General features: G+C 51.4%; 1 protein-coding gene across 3 annotated transcripts in view; it reads left to right on the forward strand.

Moving 5' to 3' along the window:
* LOC149865115 (mitogen-activated protein kinase kinase kinase 3-like) overlaps positions 1-25,024 on the forward strand; it is a 106,976-nt gene that overhangs the window by 54,725 nt on the left and 27,227 nt on the right. For 2 of the 3 annotated variants that reach the window (XM_090047787.1, XM_090047788.1), the window contains exons 5-10: positions 3,088-3,131; positions 4,235-4,334; positions 10,386-10,499; positions 12,273-12,384; positions 19,186-19,319; positions 22,676-22,749. In XM_090047787.1, the coding sequence (XP_089903913.1) occupies positions 3,088-3,131; positions 4,235-4,334; positions 10,386-10,499; positions 12,273-12,384; positions 19,186-19,319; positions 22,676-22,749 (578 nt within the window). The remainder of the gene's footprint in view (positions 1-3,087; positions 3,132-4,234; positions 4,335-10,385; positions 10,500-12,272; positions 12,385-19,185; positions 19,320-22,675; positions 22,750-25,024) is intronic. The other variant, XM_090047789.1, reaches the window with a different exon arrangement.

Below are 25,024 nucleotides of genomic sequence, written 5' to 3' on the forward strand. Positions count from 1 at the left end.
GAGTTGGAGACCCCAGTTCAGCGATGCCTTTGAGCGCGCAGGGTTTTCTGAGCCAAGCTCCATTTTTTGGTTTTTTTTTTGTCTTGCTCCTGAGCGGGCATGAACCTCAGGAGATCCTTGCCCTGGTTCCCTTCTCAACTCTGCCAGGGAAACTGCAGCTGGAGATATTTTAGGTGGGATGTTAGGAAGAACTTTTGCCCAGAGAGGTGGTGCCATCTTCACCCGTGATTGTTTCTGAGAGCAGTTAGATAAGACACTTGCCTAGGCTGGCTTAGATGGGGCAGATCCTGCTTTGAGTTGGACTAGGTGACCTCCAGGTCCCTTCCAGCCCTGCTCTTCTGTGCTTCTAGGCACCAAATCCTGATTTTTATCAGCAGCAATGAGAGGGTCTGGGTATTTCACCTAGACACTTGAGGTCAGGCCTCAAGAGTATGCAGAAATTCAGATTAGGAGTGACCCTGGCCTGCCCTCGCTCTTCTCAGGCAAACATCTCCCCAGGCTCAAGGGCTGCATATTTTGCACTCACTTTTTGTTGTTGGGTGCTCTCTACAATATTTGCAACCCAAAATGTTGGGTCAGAAACAATCACCCTCCTCCCTTTCAACTTCCAGGTATTTGAAAGCCAGGTCAGGATTTTGGGGTCTGATTGTAATTAGGGTGCTGATTAGACGTATTCCAGTGCCTTTGAAACTGGAAAAACTGGCTTCAGGTACCTCAGTGGTTCTCCTGGGAGCATCCCTTTTCATGATCTTTCACCTTTCTCCTTCTGGTCCTGGCTGGGCACACTGGGAGTACCTACATATGCATTTACTGCACAGTAATTTACTGCATTTTAAGTGTCTTTTACACCAGCGTCTACATGTGCAGGCATTACAGCATAGTAATTCTGTGTGTGGACTGACTTGGGTTACTGCACAGTAAGGCCTCTACATGTGCCTTACTGCGCAGTAATTACTTGGGTGTAAATTGGTACCTGCATCATGCAGGTAGCAAATTTATGCCCAGGTTGGAGTAAGTTGCCATAGTTACTGCTCAGTAATGATGCACGTGTAGATGCGCCCGCTGTGTATATAAGGAAAGAGATATTCTCCAGGTATTTTGGCACTTCAGGTGCAAGTTCAAAACTGGAAATAATATCCTTTTATCTTGAAGCACTAAGTATAATGGGTTCTGGCCAAGTGAGGAGATTTACTACTCTTAACTGAACCCCCCCTAAGCTTGTTCCTGCTTTCTTCAGCTCTTGATGCACATAGCTTTTAGGGTGGCATGCCTTGAATTCAGTAGATGTTGCAGTACTTGGAAATCTGGCCCTTTAAAAATAATCCCAAAGACCAGGCAGGCCACATTCCCCATTAGAGACAATGCCATTTCAGCTCTGCCTGCCTTTGAAAGGGTGAGAGTATGGAAACTGTGCCTTCACACTCTGGAAATACAGGGTTAGTGATAAGGAGCAGCCTCAGGAAGTGTTGTCATCCACCCGTTCAGGAGTTGTCCTGTTCAGACGCAGGGAGTGTGAGGCTGATTCTTCCTCGACAGTGCAGCCCTGCTGCTCCAGCTAAGGTGGGCAGTGCATTTGGAGCTTCTCTATAAAAGAAAACAAAAAAACCCCGTTGGTTTAATACAGACGAAGTGAGAGCGAGCATGACTATGGCTACAAGCAGCTAACTAGTTCTGCATACAGCAGGCTGTAAGGGTGAGGCAGGACAACCTTGTGTTTTTGGCACTGCCTTGACTTTGATACTAGGTCCTGCCCCTGACCACAAATCTCTTAGTCCCTGTATGTCATGCTTCCCCACTTGGGAATGATAACCGCTTTCTTGCGGCCTCTACTTGCTTTGTCCATTTTTCCAATATGTGGAGAGGAGGAAAGGATGTTTCTGACACCCCTACCAGACCCGCAGGTAAAGGCAGGATGGGATCTGATGCATGATCCACGCAGTGCTCTTCCTGCCTTACACGCATGCATGGCAGGAGTTGTGATTGTGGGACTGAGCGTCAGATCCTCTTGCACCTTACTGGCAGTGGAAGGGGAGCCCGGGATCGCGATCAGCTGTGGGCTCCCAACCTGAGGGGTGCTTAATGCACCCCTGAGGCTGGGAGCCCCATGAGCTGACGGGACTCCTGGTCAGGTGGGTGCAGCTGGCCACACGTTCAATTAATGGCATAATCGGAACCAGCAACAAAGTTGTTATGCATTTTTTGTGGATAAAGTTATGGTTTATTGTTTTATGATGCACTTAACTGCTTTAAAGTGTGATTGGGTAATCATGTCACAAGTGTAATGTGTGGCAGAGGCCTGAGGTCTTTGTACAAGTGAGTTCTGGATCTCAGCTGAGGCATCTCCATGTAATTCAGATGGCATTTTTAAGGTGGAAGACCAGGTCCTGTGCATGTCTGTACAGTGTGAATGCAGCCAGGTTCCTGACTTTGTTTCGATTCTGTAGGTCCTAACATAATAAAAACTGAATGATGATAATTAGTGAAAGGTGGCACCCTAACTTAGGCTGGAACAGATTTAACAAGTTCAGGTCCTTGGCAGTCTCGAATACAGTACTTGGTGTCCCTACCTAAACTCTCGCTGTGTGCTACTTAACACCCCGTTGTTGCCCCCAGGAGCGTAGGACAGGTTCTGGGATCTCCTATTCAGAAGTCAGCAATGGGAAAGATGATCCGAAGCCTTCAAGTCCAGTCCAACTTAAGTTGCTAAATGCTTGTCCCACCTGGAAAACAGGCCTTTGGCTTCTGGGTGATTTTGGAAAATGTTACCCAGCAGAGCCCGGGCAAACATATCATACCAAACCTATCAGTTATGCAGAGTTAAAAGCCAGTTACTGTCACTAGAGGCTCTTTTTATTGATAGACAAGATTATTTTTACCAGATTCTGGGGGTTCCTGTGTTTAAGGAGGGAGGCAGCCTGGGGATCCCATGGTATAATCCATCCTTGGGTCCATCTGAAGGCAGTGGGCCTTCAACAGGGTCTTACTAAAGTTAGTGGGCATCTTTTTGATAGTTTTGCAGGGCTTTGAATCAGACCCTGCCAGTCCAGTGTAAAAGAACTTGGTTATTAACTGTCTTCTTTCTTTCAGCAGCGCAACGCCAGGCTCAAGTTTGAATATGACGGGGAGAAAAGGTGTGTACCTGCTCTCATGACACTAATGCGACTCTGCTTTGCACCTGGGGCCACCTGTCTGCACCTTTCTACCCAGCCCTGCGTGCACACACTGGAAGCCCTGTGAGGAGAGTTCCCCTTTGCAAGGCCTGCCCAGTAGCTACAAATCTCCTTTGTGCCCAGGCAATTGATTTCCAAACTGGAATCCATGAAATGCCCCATGATTAGATGTGGTTGGATTCTTCTGTCCACTTTTAATTTTATTTCTGTGGCCTATTGAACCACAGTTGGCCATTGAATCTCCCACTAAAGAGATTAGCAGCCTGTGACACTTACTCAAGATAAGTAGATTTTGGGCATGAGTCCCATAATAACAGAGCTGCTATTCGAAGCCCGTCCGCCCTTCCCAACTTGACATTTACAGGGAAGGATCTCCGCTCGTGGCAGGGTTCAGGGCCTGGCTGGGCAGGTTGCCTTGGAGAGAAGGGGTTTCAGGCTGATGGTCACAATGGCTAATGCACTCAGTAGAGGATAACACAATGCACGCAGCACGGGGCTGGATCCTGTATGCTTGCACACCTGCAGCTCCTGCTGAAACCCATGGGACCCTGCATCTGCAGGCATAGGAGAGTTGCCCTAGCAAACCAAGCCATCTTTAGTCTGCTGTTCATTGCTACTCTGTAACCCATGAAATGACAAATCACAAGGGAAACTGGCCCAGGTGTGATCTCAAGGACGTGCTGTTGGACCTAGGTTCTGCCCTGGAAGGGAATCTTTGTACCTTTATTGAGGACAGAGGGGCTGTGCTGTGAGCCTCGGGGCATGATCTGAGAGGCGACCGCGCTTCCTTCTGGATGGAACAAGCCCCCCCAGCCCCTGAGGGAACATTACCCGCAAGGAGCGGGGCCTGAGTTCACCATCTGTGTTGGAGCTGTTGTGTGGACAAGGAGAGGTTGCTTGTGGCCTCCCTGCCACGATCGGCCCCATAATTATTGATCATTATTTATGAATAGGGTATGTCATGACATCGGAGAATAGGTCCCTGCTCCACCAGGCTGAGGCTAATCTACTTCCACAGCACAGGTTTATCCAAGTGACACCTCTACCCTTATTTCTGTTTTTAGGATTATCCAGTTTCCAAGACCGGTCAGATTCAAAGAAGTGCTGCAGAAAGTCATGGATGCTTTTGGACAGATGATGGATCTGCACTATGCCAACAACGAGGTACTGAGTGGTTGGGTACCCAGCCCACATCATGCAGCTAGTTATCCCTCACCTTTCTATTCAGCAAGAGAGCATGGAGGCACAAAACCTTCCTATGCTGGCTGCTGCGGTCCCCTTGTTTTACCTGTGGCAGGTTTGGGTGTTATGTCTGGGGCTGTGTCAGGATTGGCTGTGTAGTTTTGCTAAGAGGTTGGACAGTAGCTTGGTATGGGATAGGGGTGATCCTGTCTCGGGCAGGGTGGTGGACTAGTGACCTCTGGAAGTGCCTTCCAGCCCTACTCTGTGAAGGAGCTTGCCAGTTCCACAACATGCTTGCATTGCCCTGTTTTTCTTTCCTATGTGATGAACCTGACTGTCCTGCTCTTCAGCACGGGGCACATTTGTTCCCTGTACACTGCACCCTGAAATGCACACAACACAGCCACCCTGGAACAGGGCTGGGCATGTGCTTATAAGCTCCCTGTCCTGGGTGTGTGGTGGTTCAGGCCCAGCAGTGCTCCAAGGCACTAGTGCTTGGAGCTGGGTGTCACTTGAGTTTCGGATCAATCAAAAGACTGTGATGTTACTCCTAATTTGCTTCTTATGCCATGTCAAATGATCTAGGCTGTGGCATTGGATGTGGTCAGAAATGTTGTAAATTTTCTAATTTCAAGTGTTTTCTGGTGGTCTCCTGCATGGGATTCTCCAGGAGTGAGTCACTTCATCCCAGGCTTCTTTCCATTGAAAGATTTTTTTCCAACAACAAATACAACTCTTACATCATGGGCTTTGCCCTCTGCTAGGCATTGTCTCCTTATACTTTTGTATAGTACCTAACCCAATCTGAAGTTGGCTGCTAATTATGGTGAGAGTTTGGTTGAGTTTAGCTTTAGTTGGGGTTTTTTCTGTCCATCAGTGTTTTCTCCTTGTGAGAACTGGCAGCTCTTGTAAGAGCAGCAATTTACCTGACAGCTTTATCATGAAAACAGTCTTTATACATGGAGCCAGCCTTGAGGGAAGGCGTCTATAAGTCCTGATAATGGCACGTCATCTGTAGGCTAATGATGCCTTCTGTGCCAAATTCTGGTTTTGGTTACATTGATGTAAATGTAGTGTAATTCCACCTCCGTCTGTGTAAATCTGGAGTGATGAGGGTCAGCATTTTGCCTATTTTTCCTCCTGGTAAAAATTAAAGAGTTTAGACAGTCAAGAGACTTTGGGTATCCCTCTCATCTGAGCTGGACCTTCCCACACTGCTGAGCTTTGGCAATCCCACATGCACTTCAGCTCTGGGGAGATGATCCCTTTTTAGACTCAAGGCACCCCTTGGAAAATGCAGTCTCATAGTTGCACTCAACTTTTGACTGGATAAAGATAATACAGCCATTCTTCCATGGCAAGGAATTCAGAAAGGGCACAACAGCTCAGAATTGTTTTTAACATTGTGGATTCTTATTTGAAACCTCTGAGTTTATCTTGTGAGTCACGGTTGCATGTCTGTCTGTGCTAATGTGGTGTGGTATCCAGCCATGGCATCCTGGTTGGGAACCACTGGACTGTCCCCTTTGAATTCCCCCTGAAATCTCTGGGCTGTGTTGCTGGCTCTACCACTGACACAGTGCGTGAGATTGGGCAAGTGACCTCCCCTCGCTGTGCCCCATCTCCCCTTTTTTGACCTGTCTTTGTGCGTTTCAGCTCTATAAGCTGGAGTGAGTCTCATTATGTGTTTGCACAAGGCTGTACTCGGTGCAGTCCCCAGGTGTTACAGGAGTATGCTTATATATAAATATTCCATATAATACATATTGGCCAATTTTACCTTTGCATTTATATGTAAGTCTTGGTGCATTGGCCACCGGCTCCCTCTGCAAGCTCTCCCTCCCTTGCTGATGTGGGCACCTCAGGTTGCTGTCATAGTTGCTAAGTTTATAGAGAGGAGAAACTCATGGGAGAGGCTAAGATGCAGCCCAGTTACTTTGAGCACAACCTGCCAGTTAACTCCAAGGTTGTGCCAGTGTCTATATTTAGTTAAGTGTCTAGTAGGACTCAGTTCCCAGTCTCCCTGTACGCAGCAGCCTGGGTGCCAAATGGAGCAAAATCTGCTTGCCAGACATGAGGAATAGGCAAAGCCAAGCAAAACACTGGCCTGATTCCACCCTAGAAGAGGGCAATTTCTGCCCGATGTTCTTGGCTTTGCCGAGCAAGCCTGTAAGCATACTCATGTTGTGATACTGGAGCGAGACAAAGTGACCTGCAGAACATTTTGTTCAAAGCACGAGCAGAGCAAGTGCCATTTGGAAGACTTGTGAGGAGCTGGGTAAGCGGAGGAGCAGGGATGGGGACTGTGGAAATACCCCAAAGGTCCAAAGCCAGATTGCATTCTTGGACACAACCAGAGGACATGTAAGGACAGAGTGGGCCTGTAGGCTTTAGCAAAAAGCAGTATCAAGCATTGTAAAAGAGAGACTCTGCTGCCAGCTGCTGCCCTGCAATGAGTAGGACATATCTCCATCCAAGTGGGGGCAGGATTTGACCCAATTTCTTACCAGGATTTTCAGTGACAGGAGCACTTGGGTTAGGTTTCTCTGTCTGCTGCACATGTGGAGCTCTGCTGACTTTAGTAGGGTTAAGCAGCATATCAGGAAAGTGTCATTCTCCAGGCAAGATCCCACCAGGACGGGTGCTCCTTGTTTAGGGCATCCTAAAGTCTTCGACTTCTACAGAAGTTGGGCTGGAAGGGATCTCCAGAGGTCAACTAGTCCAAGCCCTGTGGCAGGAGTATCCCTATCCAAACCATCCTATACAAACCGATAAGGTAAATTCTTCATAAATTTACTGTCAACCCTGACACAAAACCCAAGACCTAGTACCCTATAGGGCAGAAGTGGGCAAAATCTGGCTCATGGGTCAAATCTGGCCCACCAAGGGATTTTATCTGGCCCATAGTAGATCCCTCAGCCCTGTCCAGCCCAGGCATGGGGAACATCCCAGGCTGTGGTGCATGTGCCCGGTACCGCTGCCCCCAGGCACGCAGTGGGTTTGGGGCAGTGCGGCAGCCAGACTCCACTTCCCAGCAGCCCCAGCAGTGGTGGCTCCCTCTGGCTGCTACTGCCAGTGCTACTGCTGCCAGACCTGGCCTTGCTGCCTGGGCATCCCAACTTGTCCACCCTGCACCTACTGCTGGGGGCAAGGGGTGGGCAGGGTCTCGGTGGAGACCAGCCTGGGACACCTGCAGGCAGGGGGCACTCGGCTGGGTGCTTGGGATGGGGCAGGGAGTGGGACAGTTGGGTGGAGCCAGGGCTGGGATCACGGGGGTACTAAATTGGTTTAGTAATCTACCACCGGGGAAGTTTGGGTGAGCTCTTGTGGGTCAGAAGGTGTGGGTGTTCTGACCCAAGCCACAACAGCTCACCAAAACTCCCTAAGTGGCCTTGAAACCCAAATAATTGCCCACCCTCCACCCCGCCTTGTTATACAGTATCAAAGTCTAGGACTTGAGAGCCCTGGGTTCAGTTCCCATCTTTGCCACCAGCTTCTTGTGTAAAGTTGGGCGAGTCGTAGGGTGCCAGAGGCGCTAAGTGGGATCCTCCAACAATGCACTGCCCCACCTGTCTCCCAGTCCTGGGGATATTCTCAGACTGCCTCTAACCTGTACAGAAGGCAGCCAGAGAGGAGAGCATGTGTGTACTTGTGTATGTGCATTGTCCGCTGTAAGGGGACTCCCCTGGGGCGTGAAGAACTGTGTTTTATATCCCTCATCCAGCTGGCCACATGTTGAACACAGCTGTTCTACATCTCAGCTGGAATGCCGTGACCGTGATGCTAGGGGGTGTCCTGGGGGGATGTGCTCCCTCCGCTGGCACTGTTTCCATTTGTACAGTGCTCCTTGGAGCAGGGACAAGCCATCTGAGTCCCCTCATCCTAGCGAAGTATCCAAACCTCTGGGTTGTGGGGTCAATCTGTCTGTCTCTCTCATGCTGGGCAGCAGGTTTTGCCCATGGAAAAGCACTGACCAGGTTCAGCTGCCTATGTCCAGGAGCAGATCTGTACTTGAGGATCATGGATAGAGACGGGTGCCTCCATCCAGTCTACACTTAGGTAGTCAACAGCCTTTGTGGACTGGAGCTGACATCCCATTCCTCTCCTTGTATTTCCTACAGGATAGCTTTAATGGCTTCTTGTTAAGCTTGCTGACATGTGAACAGTTTCATTTTAAGCTGTGCAACTCTCCGCTGACACTATGTGGGAGCCCAGGCACCAAACTCAGGCCTGTGAATCTACTAGGCACTGCTAATTAAGTTTTATGCATTGCACTGCCCTAGTTTCTGTATGCATTTGGCCCTTAACTTCTCTGTGCTTCAGTTCTCTCTGCAAAATGGCAGTAATTGCACAGTGCAGATAAAGGCACTACGAACTATGACAGGCTCTCATGCTAGAGGCTCCCCAGATGCACACTTGTATAGTAAGGCATCTGGAACAGCTCTGTAGCAGTTTCCCAGGCTGAGGTCTCATCTGAGCTGGCCGGTGCCTACAGCCTCTTGTTCACCTGGCTGCACTCCTGTGCCTTTCATCCCTGAAACCCTGGACATGATGCACACAGTCTGTCATGTATTTACCTATGGGCTGACAGCCAAACCCCCTGGCAGCAGTTCACAAGCAGCAGCATCCCGTGATGGAGAGAGATAGAGGTGGCTGTTCATAATGTCTTCCTGTGCGGGTTTTCATCTGACGCAGTAGTGTGTTTTGGCTGTGTCCAACAATGCGAACTCTGAGCGCATGGATTGTTGGATTTATCTATCAGAAGTGCTGGGCAGCTGCAGCTCCTATTAAAGCCAGTGGGGAAATTACTGGGAGCTCTGGATACTCATTGTCCCCTGGCCGGCTGGACTGCTGCATATCTTAGCACATGCACAAATGCAAACTGTGGCCTGCTGGCTGAACTTGGCACCAGGCTGCCAGAGAGAAGGTTGATGCCCGGCCGTATAACCTTAGGGGGATCATGCTGTATATGGGGGAAAATACAGGTGTGGTTTTTGCCCCTGGTAACAGACTACAGTATTAATCTGTCACATAGCACCTTTGTAATGCAGCTGCCTTAGGCATTGCAAGGAAGAAAACAGTTTGCACTATAGATCGAAAAAAGATCGAAAATAGAATACAGAAATATATATATAAAGATCGAAAATAGAATATAGATCGATAAAGATCGAAATTTGGGCAAAGGCACTAGGCTAAAGCCCTGTACTTAAAAAGGAATCCCCACAGTCGTCCAGATAGGACTTTGCCTATCTCAGTTTCTTTACCTCTGAAGGATGCAGAACCTTGTTGGGATTTGAATCTGTAGCTTTAGGTGGGAATTTGTTCTGCATTTGGGGGCTAAACTGCTTCTACAGGTGGCCTTTGCCTTGATTTTGCACCTTGCTGCCCATATGAAGAAGCTGGCTGCCTTAGAGCAGACAGACTAAGGTACTGTTGCCTGGGTTTGTGCGAGACCAGGGTAAACAGCAGAGGTGCATATTACAGCTTATGTCAGCTGTGGCAGCCGGCTTTAGAGGGGGGTGCGCTAGGGCAGCCGTTCTAGCACTGCTGGCTGAAATCCCCTGCTGCAGATTGCACAGACCGCACCAACAGCCCAAGCAGACTTGGGTGTGGGCCTTGGCAGCGCCATCACGGGGACTTGGAGAAACAACCAGCCCCAAAAGCCATCAACGGCCATAAGGGCAGGTGGCTGAGTAGGTGGAGCTGTCGATGGAGCACAAGGCTTGTTCTCAGCTCTGTGAGTCTTCCTACTGACTTGGTCACTGAAGCAGCCTTCTTGCACTCTCTTGGGTCTTTTGCAAGCATCGTTGTTGCAAGCTCAGTCTCTTTTTCTGCAGATGAGATCTTGGAAGAAGAGGTCAGGGCCCTGAAAGCCCAGGGGCACCGGGGTTTTGTTCTCCATCCAGATGTGGAGATGCCTCGCCCTGCCCCAGAATTCCCAGTCCTTCTGTGCTTGGAGGGCAGGTTTTGGCTCCCTTTGTTTTCCTAGTGTGTGACATTGCTGCCCTTGGGCATTTGTTCAATCCCTTCCAGCTCCTGATCCCGCTGAAGTCCCAGGAAGACTTGGACCGAGCGGTGGAACACTTGGACCTGAGCCCCTCTCTGAAGAGCTTGCGGATCTTTGTGAAGGCGCCAAAGAAAACGAGTGTGAGCCCTTTACCTTGTGTCCTCACATGCATGGAGCAAGATGCAATGTTATTGGAGGTGAGGGGGCGGGGGGAGCGGGAACGAGAGGCTTCTAACAGCACGGAGCAGAAGGGGAGGCTGCCCGGGGGTGTCTGCTCCAAGCTGGCCATCTTCTGCCCGTAGGCCTCTGATCTGGACTCCTTGCTGCCAGCAGCCCTGTTTGCTGTAACAGTGGTTGGGTCTATTCCAGCACTGTCTGGGATGGATTGCTAAGGTGCCAGGTGCCTTTAGAGATCTGTGAGACCAACAGGGATGTGTGTAATCTTGCAAGGGATCCTCCACACAGTGCATCCTCCGGGGAACTTCTGTGAGACCCCACAGCCTAGCATCTTGCTAAGAGACACCATGACTCTCTTGTCATGGGCTATCCTTGTAGCAGTGTTGACCTACATGGTCAGCATCCTTGCTTTTGCAGGGGGGGTGGCAAAGGGCACGATCTGTTCAGAGACCATGGAGTGCTTTTACTCTACAAGAAGAGGCTGAGAGTGGAGCAGTCTGCGGCATCCCAGGCTGTGCAGCTCCTTTGCACCCTCTGCTTCCACCCCCTGAGCTCTGTGGCATTGCAATTAAGCATGTTAAGCACGACTAACCCATGCTGGGTACCCTATAAAGGAATAGCTGTGTGGCTCCATAGATCTGCACGCTGCTTTTGCTAAGGTATGTGCTGAGTGGCTGTGAGCTTGTACCCTGGGCGTTGCGTCAAGGGGCAGCGAGACAGTCAGTGCAACAGTGGCAGTTTCTTCCACATCATATCCCAACCTGAAGTGGTGCTGAGTGTCCTTGGTTCCCACTGACTTCAGTGGGTGTTAAGGGTGATCTGCAGCGGTGGGAAATTCATAGCACTGTGCAGAGACTGGAGCAGGAAGTTGGCTCTCCCAAGTGTTGCCCTGGGCTTCCTCACGTTGCTTCCAGTTGCCTCCGACCGGGCAGTCTCTAGCGGTTCCTGGTGATTGCAGGAGCACTGCAGCAGCAGTAGTCACTGCTGCAAAGTGGTTGCAGGTGGGTTGGTAGGTTGGAGTTTCACGTGGGATCCCATAGGAAACTGGGGTGGCCATTAGCTCTTGCTCCAGTGTCTAGGGAGAGGGTGATGCTATGACCAGGGAACAGAATAGGCTTCCCCTTGCACTGTACAGATGTGCCTCACTTGATCCAGCTGCTTGGCCAGGGCATGGGTTCTTGAGGGCAATCTGTGCCCCAGCAGAGCTGTGATGTACTGGGGCATAGCATGTATCACCGTACACCCTTGGCACTTACCACCTGGGATTTGCTGTTCCTTTCCCCTCCACCTCCCGCTTCACCAGTCTAGGTTTCCTCTCCGGCCCCAGTTCCATAGTCTGATCAACGTGGATGAATCCTTTAAGCTGCATAGAGTTGCACTGGGGGCCATGGGGCTTGCAGGGGACACAAGTCAGATTGCAAGAGCGGGGCCTTAGAGTGAAAACTTCTTAGGGCCCAGCCAGCTTCTCCTCATCTTCTATCTGAAACCAACCAAATAGGTTGCATCCAGAACCAAGAAGTCTGATTTACTGTCCTTGCTAGTTGAGGTACCATTTCCCTTCCCTGCAGCACTTGAATCATATTTATCAGCCTCTCCATGCTCCGTATCATGAAAGGTTCCACTTCAGCCTCCTTGGGCCCACATTATATGGCGATGGGCTCCAGATGTGATCCATTTCATGTGGGCACCTGGAATGGCTCAAACCACCTCTCTGATGGCCTTCGTCTGCTTTCTAGTTCCTACAGCCCAACAACAGTAAGCAGCATGAAATGAGAATCTCCAAGTCCATGGGAGACATCATGGGGTCTTTGTATAAGGACGGCGAGAGGACGCGGAAGTATTCAACAGGTCAGTGAGATGGGATGCCCCTGGGTTTGCCAGGACTGCCTGAGTCCCATACCCAACTTCTCCCCTGGAGTGCTGTGTCTCCATGAATGCCCCTTCACAGCTGGCCAGTCCACCCACGGCTCCATGCAATTATTGTCCAAGTCTCATCCTGGGGAAAAGTTGTGCCGGCACTTCTGGCCCTCGGTCTGCTTGGATGGTTTCTGTTGGCCTGTGCCTATTCTGGCTCTGTCACTTCCTTGCCTGGCTTTGGGCAAGACCTTCTTCTGCCTTTGCCTTGGTTTCCCTTGTTTGTGACATGCTGATTTCCTGCCTCCATGTGAAGTGCTTTGAGATCGTTGGGTGAAAAATGCCTTTACTAGAGTCTTCTTGGTCTGTTAGTGTTAATAAGACCTTTACAGAAAAAATCTTGTAGAATTTAAGAGGCAGGTATACTTTTATAAGGCTAGCAAGCCGACAAGGAATACCGTTCCAGGTAGATATTTCTCGGTTACACTTTGTTGGCTGGATCGCACGGTCTGAACAAAAGAGACTGTCCTGTACTGCATTCTGTGGTTCGTTTCAAAGGACGTCTGTTTTAACCTAGATTATTTAATATAGGTGGACTGGCTCTGCCTGAGGTCTCTGTCTGGTCAGGGACACTGGGCTTGACATTATATACACACACACGCTCAAAGACAGAGAGCTTGTGTACACCATCTCCATGGGCTGCTATGAAGCTGATTTTGCCTGCACTCTTCCCTCTGAGAGAGAGCGAGCTTATGGATGTCTCTGAGCTCAGTGCTGCTCTGAGGCCTCATTTTCAGGCGTGTGCTGAGTGGGTGAGGCATGCTTCACTGTGGTGCTCCCAGGAGTGGCATGGAGGTGGGGTAGACATGGCCACAGGCCCTGTGCCAAACAGCTGGCCATAGTATGCACACTACAGGATTTTTCCATAAGTGGAGACTACAAGAGAGAGGTGTGTCTTCTTGTGGATTTGCTGTTTCTCTCGCTCACAATATGTGCAGCCATGCCAGTATAGAATATATACTGCATATTCTCCTATGTTAAGTGAAATTCTGCCCTATGACAGCCATGCCTGCCTCCCACCAAAATCAGAAGAGCTGCCTTTATGTGTACAAGAGTGCTGTTTGGCTTTGCGGTTTTTATTTGCCAGGTTTCTTTCTTCTTTTCCCATTGTTTTCATTTAGCTCATGCTGCTCTTGAGAGTTTGCCCAGACCCTGGCAGAGCCCCTGGATAATTATGAATGAAGAGCACACATGAATACATGTTATTGCACAGAGCCTCAGTAGAAACTGGGCTTGGACAGAATAACATCTCTAATGCTCCTCTTGAGCTACGTTACACCGTGAATACAGGCCAGCAGTCGAATGCCAGCAATGGCACGGGGAGCTAATGCGTGCGTGTGAATGGCAGAATTGTTTATGTATGTAGTGGCGGATGGGGTGAGATCAGATTATTTTGGGTTCATGTGAGGTGGGGCACTCACTTAGATTTGTGGCCGTGCTGCATTAGGGTTTTATTACGCTGTAAAACATGTGCATGTTTTTATAGCATCCCCAGCCAGAATTGGACTTCCTTTGGGCTCAGCCCTGTAGGAATACTTGGCAAGAGACCCACTTTCACCCTGGAAGGTGAGGGCTAAATAGACAGCAAAGACAAAGGAAGTGCCATCCATCCTTCAAAGATAGGGAATGAGGCACTCCCTGGCGGAGCTGGGAGCTAAACTCAGCTTTTCTCAGTTCTGGTCCCGTGTCTTAATTTTGAGGTCATATTGTCCTCTGTTCTGGGTTTTCCAGCGCACTTATGGAGAAGCCTCTTGCTACAGCACCTGGATTTTCCTTAGGGGCAATAGTAATACAGAAGGTTGCTCTTTTTCCTTCCCTGGTGGCACTGGGTGGCTTGGCGACTGGACAGTCCAGGGGGCTGGTAGGTGTCACTGAGTCGATGGTGAGGCCATTGTTTTCAGCCACTGTGCAAGCTACATGTGGTCATGGATAACCCCATGGTGGTTTCCCTAAGGGAACGGGTGCTGCCCAGCCCCGTGCTATGGCCACCTGCCAGCCTGGGTGCTTGTCTCTTGAGTTGGGCTATTTCTTCTTCACCCTGGGGTGCAGAAGGTTGCTCCCTGTTAATCTAAATCCGTTTGGCTGAGTGGAAATCTCAGCTCTGCCTTTTCTAATCTGCATATTATTTTAAGAGAAATTCTGCTCTGGAAAGTGATTTTAAAAAATGGCAGCTTTGTGCCATTTCCCCCAGTGATTTTGCATTCAAGGAAATTGCTCAGCCTATGAGCAAAGCGATGAGAATTTTTTTTTCTTTTTTTTTTTTTTCGCAGAGTCAACCTGACTTCTGGGAATCAAAGCTGGGGGTTTTTTTTTTTCCTCCCTTGTGCATGTCATGAGTTTTGATGGGAAATTTTCACCTAGCCCTAATTTTTCTGCAGTCACTTTCCAGTGTTGAGCAACTTTTTAAAGCCTCCCATGCCTGAGAGGGACTGTAAAGCCTGGCCACTCTGGCTACAGGCACTCTGCTTGCAAAGAGCTGGTTCAGGTGAACACAGGGGCTTGTATCGTACCTAGTGTCTGCCTTGAACTGTCAGGCAGGACTGTGGGGTCTTGGCCATCTCCTAGCCATGCCGTATCCCCTTTGGAGCATGTAGGATTTCGGGGAACACCCTGAAGGACGATGTTCTTGCTTATCCAGGAAACACAAGCAGCCAAATATAGATATTATATAGACAAACACAGCGTGGGTGTGACTACACTTTCTGGTGGCCCGTCAGTGGTAGTAGGACCCTTTTTGTCACTCCCCAGCTAGTTGCAAGTATGGATCCACCCACAGTGTTACCAGAAGGACCTGAGTTTTGTGGCAAACTTAATATAGACACAACCTAAGCAGGGGATGCAGCAGACTTGCATCCTCTGAGAATCAGTGCGGGGTGGGGAGACCTGTGACACAGGGAGATGAGAGGGCAGGAGGTAGAGCTGTTCCCTGGGAACCCGCCTGCGCTTGGGGCAGCTCATAGTCTGACATGCTTGCAGATGAACAGTCCCATTGGCACAACGCGGTATCCCTCAAATCCTTGTCGTCTTTGGTGCTGCGTCCTGAGCCCCTGTGTCTTAGCCAGGGACTCTTAGGAATATCTTCTCTTTACACAATGTCTCTTGGTTTATGTAGCAGCAGCAGCCCAGGCCTGAGCCCTCCCTGGCTGGGGTCTGCAGCTGTGAGCATAGGCAGCGTCTGATGAAGCTTTTACAGCCATGAAATCATAGCAGCATCCTCAGCCTTATCTTGGTCCCTGGTCAGTAGGGGTAGGGGGTTGCTGGGAGGTGAGTCTTTGGTAGAGCCCTGGGGTGAGCTATTGCAGCAGGCGGGACAACGAAGCCAGGAATGTTTAGACAGAGGGAAGCCAGGCCTGGCATGGGGGGACGCGGCTGTACGTGCAACAGCCCGGACTTTCTGCACATGCTGGATGAAAGCTGCTTAAGAAACGTAACGGAAAGGAACACAAAAAGTCCTGGCGAATGCCAGCAGTGGCTGTCAGGGCCTCTGTGCTGGCTTGGCCGGCCCTGCTCAGGACATGCTGTGCTCTAGTCCTGAGCTAATGGCCTTACATGATGCTGTACGTAATGCGGCGTGGAGGTCTAACTCCACTTTCTGCTCAGAGCAGCTCGGCTCAGAGGAGTAATTGGGGCCAGAGGCCAGACGCGTGTCTGGGGCAAGTCCCTGGAGGTATCTTGATGGCAGCGGTGCTGTCCTGATTGACACCAGCTGGCCCTGGGCGCTCTGCTCCTGTCGTGAACAAGCTCTTTGAGACCCTGCTCCTTCCCCTTGGGCATCGCCTTTCTGGCCCTGGCATTGCTGCTCTTCCCTTGGCATCAGAGGTCTAGGGCAAACACCAACACCACCCCTTCCACCTTGGCCATCTCTCGGCATGAGCTGTGGTGAGCTACCTGTGCTGCTGGGCTGTGTCAGCATTGTCTCTCTAGTCCTCCTTGGGTGGATAAGGTTATCTTATCTGTCTGAATGCCTGAGGATGAGGTGTCTCAGGTCCTGGTCACGGTGCTTTGTCACCTGGCGCTTATGACTGTAACAGGTGGTGATGGACCCCTTTGGGGCTTGGCTAATGGTGGCTGGGCTGGGTCTGTCCTACACACTGAAGGGTGTGTGCGGGGAGCGGATGCCTCATGCAAAGTCCTACTGTCCGTCTACCTGCAATGCTTCTGCTTTTTGCAAAACGGGCATATGGACCGCGGCATGGGGTGAGTGCCGAGGGGACATTCGAGCTCGAAATGAGTCAGAATAAAACTGTGGGCAAAATTTCGCACAGCCCTAGCATCCTCCATGCCAGGCCACACCACCTTGTCAGGCCACTCAGTTGAGCTGAATAGCGCACAAATTGAACAGGCTGCACAGAATAAGGAGTTAAACCATGTGGGTGTATTTAAACTGGCAGGTGGTTTCCAGCGCATAGGATGCGAGTAGGGAGTGAGTAGGCCTTGGGAAGTATAGGCCTGCAGAAATAGTGGAATAGCATTGGAGGACTGTCAGATCCTAAGTTCCACAACCAAGGTTGGACCAAGTTTAAAGTGGTGTCTAGGCCATATTGTAAAATTCTAGAAATCATAGAGAAGTTGGGCTGGCAGGGACCTCCAGAGGTCATCTAGTCCAACCACCAGCCTAAGACAGGATCATCCCTGTCCAAACTATCCTATACAATCCACAATCTAAACTCTTAGTAAAACGAGAAGGCTGAGGGGGGATCTTGTGGCCTGTTATAAACTAGTCAGGGGGGACCGGCAGGCACTGGGGGAGTCCCTGTTCCCCCGAGCACCGCCAGGAGTGACCAGGAATAACGGTCACAAGCTGGCAGAGGGTAGGTTTAGGTTAGATATCAGGAGGCGCGACTTCACGGTCAGGGCAGCTAGGATCTGGAACCAGCTTCCAAGAGAAGTGGTGCAGGCTCCTGCCCTGGGGGTGTTTAAGAGGAGGCTGGATGAACACCTTGCTGGGGTCGTTTGACCCCAGTACTCTTTCCTGCCATGGCAGGGGGTTGGACTAGATGATCTGCTCAGGTCCCTTCCGACCCTAGAAACTATGAAACTATCACGGGAGCTCTGAGCACTGTGTCTGTGGGTGTTGAAACTACGGGGACAAGTCCCAGCAGCTTCTCCCAGAGCTTTGTCCCTCTAGACAGCCCTTTCTCCATCCAGTTTACTCCTTGTCCAGCCATTGTGGCAGGTTTCTTTACACTTGGGAACAGTCCTGTTTCAGTCCATGGGGACTACTGCTATCTTTAAAGTTAAGCTTGGAACTGATGAATCACCATGGGACTGGGACATAAGGTTTTCTTGGAAAGCAAATGGTGAGAGGTATTGTAACATCTCAGTGATAGAAATCCTAAATCCAGCTGAGACTAAGTAATTCAAACATGCAAAATAGTCACTAATTGCTTTTGGGGTAGGGGCTGCTTTTGTGTCCATCCTTAACACCCTCTGCCAGGTGCAAAGAAATAAGTGAACAGTAATCCTGCAGACCTGGTTTATTTAAGGCAACTGAGCGATGAAGTGGTTAAACGATTTTTGTCGGGGGAAAGAAGCTGTGGTGTACTTCCCATTTGTTTTTCTTGCTAAGCCTGGTTTGAAGCCAGTGCGATAGGAGAGCTGTAACAAGTGGGACCATTTTTTCTCCTTGGTCTTGGCATCAGTTCATGTGGATTATTTTTTTTTCTCAGGGCGCTTATCCTGCAGGAAATCTGAGGGGAAAAGAATAAAAAGAAAAATGACTCCAAACCCATCTGATTATTATTTTTAAAATCTAAGGAAGGAATCAGCAGCAAAAGGCGATGACATTCTTTTCTTTTTTCCCCCTAGTGCACCTTTTACGCTGGGTTGTAATTTGCTTCAGCATAGGTGCACGGGGGCCTGTTTTTTTCAATCTGGGGCAGCATTGTTCACATCAGTGAGCCAATTCCTGATTTGCATCAGTGTAAGTGGAAGGAGGAGGAAGTCCAAAGATGCCTGGGGTAACTAGCAGAGTTACGCTAGTGATGAATTCGGCCTGTTGCTTCCCGTGTGTTATGGTAGCTACAGTGACAGTGTGTTGTGAGACGCACTGTGAGCTGGGGAAGCTACGGGCTCTCTCTTATGAATCTGCTCTTGAAATACAGCATTTAGCCCTTGGCATCTTGTTAGCAGCGCAGGAGACCCCAACCACAGGGAGTTCCAATGAGAGCAGCAGAAGTAGCCAGGGGTGCAGGAAACTGTACTCTTAAGCAGCTTTCTTAGGACCTGGTTGGAATGACTTGTGCTGTTGGAGACGCAGATTCGGCCTTGCTGATCATGTAGATCCTTGGCATAACTTGCCCCAGCACTGAAAGAAGCAGAGCACTGCCTGACCCCTTGTCTCTAAGGGATTACTGAACAATGCAAGGAGAAAAGCAGGGGTTGAGGAGAGAAGAAATAGCTAAATTTGTGTGGCTGATGCAGACAACAGTGACAAGCAGTGGAGTGCGTGAGTGCTGCTGCGGGTGGTTGGGGTGGGTCGCAGAGCAATGGGATGAAGTGAGAAGTGGGCAGCATCATACAGACACACAGCGCAAAGGCAGCATCTGCTCCGAAGTCCTGAGCGAAGCTCTGACATGCAGGGTCTCCCCTCTCTCGCTGTCCCCTCTCTCGGTGATCAGTCGAGCTTAGTACACAGCTCCGGCTCGATCAGGTGGAAGGGCTGTGCCCAACCCCCTGGAAGGACCTCGCAGGGGCTATTTCCTTCTGTCCTTCACCATCACCTTTGCCTTGCAGGCTCCTTGCACACCGGCCGGAGCTCTCCGCCCCCAGGCAGCGTGCCCGAGGAGCAGCAGCAGATCGCGCGGCAGGGGTCCTACACGAGCATTAACAGCGAGGGGGAGTTCATTCCAGAGATCACGGACCCGAACGTGAGTGCAGCTGGCAGCTGAGAGCCTCGCCTCGCCTGCCGTCGGCAGATGGACGTTATTGCACTGCTGGGTGCTGCCCCTCCAGGAAGGGAAGACTGAGGAGACTAGCAAAGTCTCCAGGTCTGCAAGGGGTCCAGTGATGCCATCACAGTCCTAATCCTGGCTTCGTATCCCCTGCGCTCCCATCTCTTCCCTCCCTCTCCCCAGTCACCCACACCAAATCTGAGGTAGGGAAGGTATGGGGTGGAGTCGAGAAGCTGCTCCAGGGTTGCCTCCCCTTGGCTGCTCTTGAGCTCCCCAGGGCTGAGGTCATGAGGATGGCAGCAGGTGCAGGCAACTGCTGAGTGGCTTCTACACTGCAGGTCCGGGTTGGGCATGGGTGGGTGGTGCATGCTTGGGCAGGTCCCGAGGGGGCCAGCACTTTCCAGCTGTGGGTGCTCAGGGGGCCTCATTCCCAGATCTACTGAGAAGCTGCTTCTGTGACTATATCCCACTTGGGCATCACCCCTTAGCATCTCCCTTCCCACCCTCTCCCTCCCTCCTCCTCCCGTGCACCCTGTAACCCTGCTAACTGCTGGAACTGGGCGAGTGCCGCTCCCGGGCCATGTGCTAGGACCATGGGAGAGCAGCAAGCTGCAGGGCCTGCAGTGAGCTGCGAGTGTTGAGCAGACCTCGTTGCTTCCCGTGTTGTGTTTCTGTCTGAGCTCTGGTTCCCATTCTTGGCCCCGCTCTTGCAGCCTTTTCCTCCTACGGTTCTGCCTCTAATTCCAACCAGATGTTGTGTCTCGGTTCCCTAGTAAGGAACCCAGCCCAGTGACCCCAGCATTGCTGGTGGCCTGCAAGTGGGAATGCCCTCTGGTCTCACCATCTCCATACCTAAAAGCAGAAAGGGGCAGCTGGGGTTGGGGGGCAGCCCACTTAATGCTGTGCTCCCATCCTCTCTGTTTGTCCCAGACCAGTGGTGCTCAACACTTTTGGCCCTCCGGGCCAGATGAGTGGGGTGGGGCTGTTTTGCGAGATGGATGGAGCCCCACATGGCAGAATTGCACCCTAGGGCAGGTCCAGTATCACCCCCGCACCCCGTGTGCCAGGATTGGTCCCCAGGGGCCTGGTGTCCCCCCGCTTCTGCTGGGATTGGTCCCTGGAGGCCTGGGACCACCCTCCTGCTGCCTCCCCACACCTTGACTGGGCCCTGGAGCCAGTGCCTCCCCCTCCCAGCTCCCCGCCTGCCAGGGTTGGGTCCTGGGAGCCGGTGCTGCTCCTGCCTGACCTTGCATGCTGGGATCGCTGGCTGATCCAGTGCTCTGGGGCTGGAGTTCCCCATGCATCTAGAAATTGGTTGTGGAAGAGTGCTGCCACTGCTTTCCTGCCACCAAATTTCCAGATTCATGGGGGGTGCCACAGACTGGATGATACTGGGCCAGGGCTTGAGCACCCCTTCACCAGAGCAGCTTGAATGCTAGCCTGATGACTGGCTTGCTGCAGCTGGAGCCCAGTGCCCATATGAAGTCCATTGGGCCATCTTGGTCCCAGCACAGCATGGAGTTTCTTCCAGGATCAGGAGACCCTGGTAAAGTACAAGATCCGGGCCGGAAACCTCTGGGCTGCCCTGGCTGTGCAGGTGGGGACCAGTGCTGCCCTGCCTTTAAAGCTGTCCAGAACATGGGTGAACCTCCAAGGGAGGCTGCTACCCTAAGCGAGGGGATACATAACTATCCCCATAGAAGAGACTGTATGCAAAGAAGGGCGTGTTGTGTGCTGTGAAGGCACCCGCTAGCAGCAGTGTTGCGGAGGCTGTGCCAACGTTTCCATGGCAAAGTTGTGTTTTCAGGGGTTTATTATATGGCCGTTAATAAAATAAAAGCCACTCTGGGTGAGTCTTGGCAGCATCTGAGCACAGATATCTCTAGTGCTTCTGGCAGCCAAAAGCTGGGCTTGCCTTGTTCAGAAAGTTTCTGAACTGTGCTCAAGCAGGCAGAAACAAAGGGCGAGACGGGGCCCTGGGCTGGACCTGGGCTGGGGTAAAGTAATGCAGAGCCATTAGCTTTACGGCATGGCGCTGGTCCATGCCAGCTCGCTGATGGCATCCAGGGGCTGGCACCAGCCTCTAGCTCCTTGTAACGGTGACCCTGGGGCCAGCGCAGCAGTGGCTGGGGGCCATGACCATGGGAGATTAGTGGAGCCAGAATGGGGCTCCCAGTTCAGACTGTCATCTCCACTGTGCTCATAGGGAACAAGAGCACCTTGAAGATGGCATGCTTGGGCCTCTGCTAGAGAGTTCCCCAAGGCCCCCAGTGACTCTCCAGTTTGCAATACCAATCACGGACTCGGAGGACAGGTCCTGCCTCCTTGCCTGGGTTCCTGCAATGATGCATCAGCCTTCGGGGTGAAAATGTGAAGCTGATAAAATTACAGCGTCTCTTGGGACTGCTCCTGCCAAAACGATGAGTGTTGCTACGACAACCAATTAACAGGCATAACTATAAGGACGTCCCGTAGAAAGGGAAGCGTGTTGGGGTGCGCTGGGACTGAGCTCCCTTCTAGATGTTAATCCCAGCTCTGAGACCAGCTTTCTTCATGCTTCTGGCCAAGTCGCTTCACCTCCCTGCCTTGGCTTCCCCCACAGAAGGCTGCAGCCAGCACCTACCTCCGCGGGGTGCTGAGGGTTAATTGGTGCTTTGTTGTAGCACGATGCTGATTTTGCTGCTGGGTGGCCCAGAGAAGACTCCATTGTAAGTGGAAGTGTGTGCATCTGTGGGCGCACCAGGCCAGCTAGCACAGCCCTTCTATTGTGAATAACTAGCTATAAATAACCCAACCCAGTCAAATATCTCATCCAGGAAGCCACGCGTATACAGCATTTGACTCACCATCTTGGCGAGATTGAAGTCCACTCCTCAACTCAGCCAAGGGGAAGGACGGTTTTGCGGTTGTGGAGGTTGCGAGGTTGGGTCTCCCCTCCTTCATGAGCCATAGTCAAGCTCTGTGGCCTAGGCTAAAATCACACATGCTCAGACTTTTTCAAAGGTGTCGAGCATGTGCACCTCCTTGATGCCTGGCATGTTTGAAAGCCTCAGGGGTGAATCACTTGTGCCTCAGTTTCCCTATTGACGTATGATGATTGCAGAGAATAATAGCCCCTTCCAACCTCACAGAAGAGCTTAATTAGTTTCCAATGCTTTGAGGTCCTCTCTTAGGTGAGGCCTGACTCCACCCGTGGATGCAAGCTGGCTGATTCTGGAGCTGCATGCATTTATCCCCATTCAGCACCTGGAGTGTTTTACCCAAATTGCTACAACTCAAGGTGGAAGAATTCACTCTTCTCATTTGTTTCCCATTTTCTTTGCTCTTCACAGATGCTTGACACTTTCTTGAGCCCTGACGATTCGCTCTCTGGGAGCTGTCAGTCTCTGGACAGATCTGTGGACAGGTAAGTCGAGCCTGTCACCACCTGCTTGAGTGGGGGACCCTTCCTCACACAGTTGTGTAGAGAGGGGAGAGGTTAAGATGGCCCTGGGGGTTAGAAGGAGGAGTGAGACATACCAAAACTTGGAGACCGCTTGGACTGAATGCCAGGAAATCTATCGTAACGCTGAGAGTGCCGCTAGCCTGTGGCGTGGTCTCCCCAGGGATGTGATGGAGGCTGCGTGAGTGGAGTGAGGCTCTGGGAGCATGTTGGAAGGGATGGTCCTGCACTGGCAGAGGGTGAGGTGACCAGCTTGGCTTTGCCTCAGAAGATCCTTTTCCCCTTTTGTCCCTCTGGCTTTTGTAGTCATTGGATTAAAGGGGTTTCATCCATTCACTGGCTTCTCCCCTCCCCTTTCCACATGCTCTTGCGTGACCCTGGTAAATTCAGCGTCTAATGCATATACTTCCCTGCAAGGACGCTGAGGAAACAGCTAAGTTTAGCACCTCTTCAGGAAGTGACTAGGACACATTGTGCTAAGTGAGCTGCAGGTCAGAGGAAAGGGTCTGTCTGCCTGACTCCGATGGGCTGCTGGGCCAGTGTGGTTTCTATAGCCAGCAGCCCAGCTAGCATCACATCCAGCTGCCTTGGACTTCCCAGCCTCAGTGACCATTTACAGCTAGATCAAGCAGGGGTAGCTGTTAGCATGGGTCCAAAGTGATGCTCAAACACATGCCTGAGGAGCAATAGCAAGGCACCTTGCCTGCTTGCTGCCCTGTGCCAGGTCACCAGTTAGTGCTGTCAGTGCCATGCAGACCCCACGTGGTTTATGCCTTGCCTGGATACAGGTTAGGAGGCGCAACCCCCTTTTCTTTTGGGAGGCCATTTCTTTTACTCCACATTGGTGTTTAGATTCCTGCTGCTGGTTGTCACCTGCAGCATTTGCATTGCAGAACAGTAGGGCCCATGTGTAGGGGACAGGCTGCACTGTGTGTTTCAGCTCTTGAACTCTGCAGGTTTTGGCTCTGCCTCAATCTCCAGGTCCATTTAATGGTTTGTGCCTCTGTCCTGCTGGCACCATTGCACATCCAAAACGGGCTCCCCTTCTAGGCAAATTACCATTGCCTGATTTGGCCAGAGTCAAACTAGATTTCACCTGCAGCAGCAACCCAGGACACGCGGCCCAACTGCTGTTCTGGCTTTTGGAGCAAAGCGGGTGTTTGCAGAAGGGTTGTGTCTGAGAAGGCGGCAGCAGCACCAGCACCCTGCAGCACAGTGACCTTGAGACTAGAAGCTCAGGGAAGCCATCTGCAGTTGCCTGCACAATTCAAGGCAAGGAGATTGGCAGGCAGGGAGGATTATTTCAGCAATCGAGGTTGTCCTGTCAGAGTCTCAAGACAGCATTGTCCAGGGCTGCTTGTGTTGTGGCAGTCGTAGGAGGAAGCGCAATCAGCCTGCTGGTGGGAAATGCTTGGCAATCAGCTCTGACTTTCCCTGAAAGCAAAAGCAAGAATGACGACAATGGAGTCCCACACAGGGCTGCTTTTCCGCAAATTTCACAGTGCTGTGCCAGGGAGGGAGGCCATTATCCCTAGGGTAACCACATGTCTTGAGTTGGCCGGGACAGTCCTGGGTTTCAGAGGCTGTCTCAGTGTCCCGGCTGTTGGAAAAAAATGAAGCAAAACCCCAGGATTGGTGGGGACCCACTCACATCTCTAGCTCCTGAGTCAGGAGCTGGGCATGTACTTGCAGGTTCATGCTGATCTGGGACTTCTGATTTAATTTTCTCCAGGGAGCCCAGTCAGTGGGCTGCTCCCTGGTCTGGACTCTGCTGGGCTGCGAGCAGAGTCACTTGCACAGCAGAGTCAGGGTCAGAGGAGGGGTGCATGTGAGGAACTGTGCAGCTGGGGCTGTGTGCTGTGCTGTCCTGCTCAGCCCTGCTTCTGGGAGCTGCAGGGTTGGGGCTGTGTGTGTGTGTGTGCACGCACGCGCGTGTGGCAGTTGGGGGTGGGGGTGTGATGCACACATGCTGGTGTCCCCCCACTGGTCTCGGATTCCCTTCAAACGATTGCAGTCACCTTAATTATCCTGTATGTGGTCTGAAAAGGTAAACTGAGGCTCAGAGCAGTGAGGTGACCTGCCCAAGGTCACCCAGCAGGCCAGTGGCCAAGCCAGGAATGGGGCTTGGGTCTGCCTAGTCCCAGTGCAGGACCTAATCCTCTGGGCCTTGATTAAGGGCCTACATCTCTCAGGCACTGAGTATCATCCGCTCATGCTTTGCATAGTGGGGGCTGGAGGC

Source organism: Crocodylus siamensis, chromosome 5 (genome assembly GCF_052110815.1).
Source record: "Crocodylus siamensis isolate JL-2025a chromosome 5, ASM5211081v1, whole genome shotgun sequence".
NCBI lineage: Eukaryota > Metazoa > Chordata > Crocodylia > Crocodylidae > Crocodylus > Crocodylus siamensis.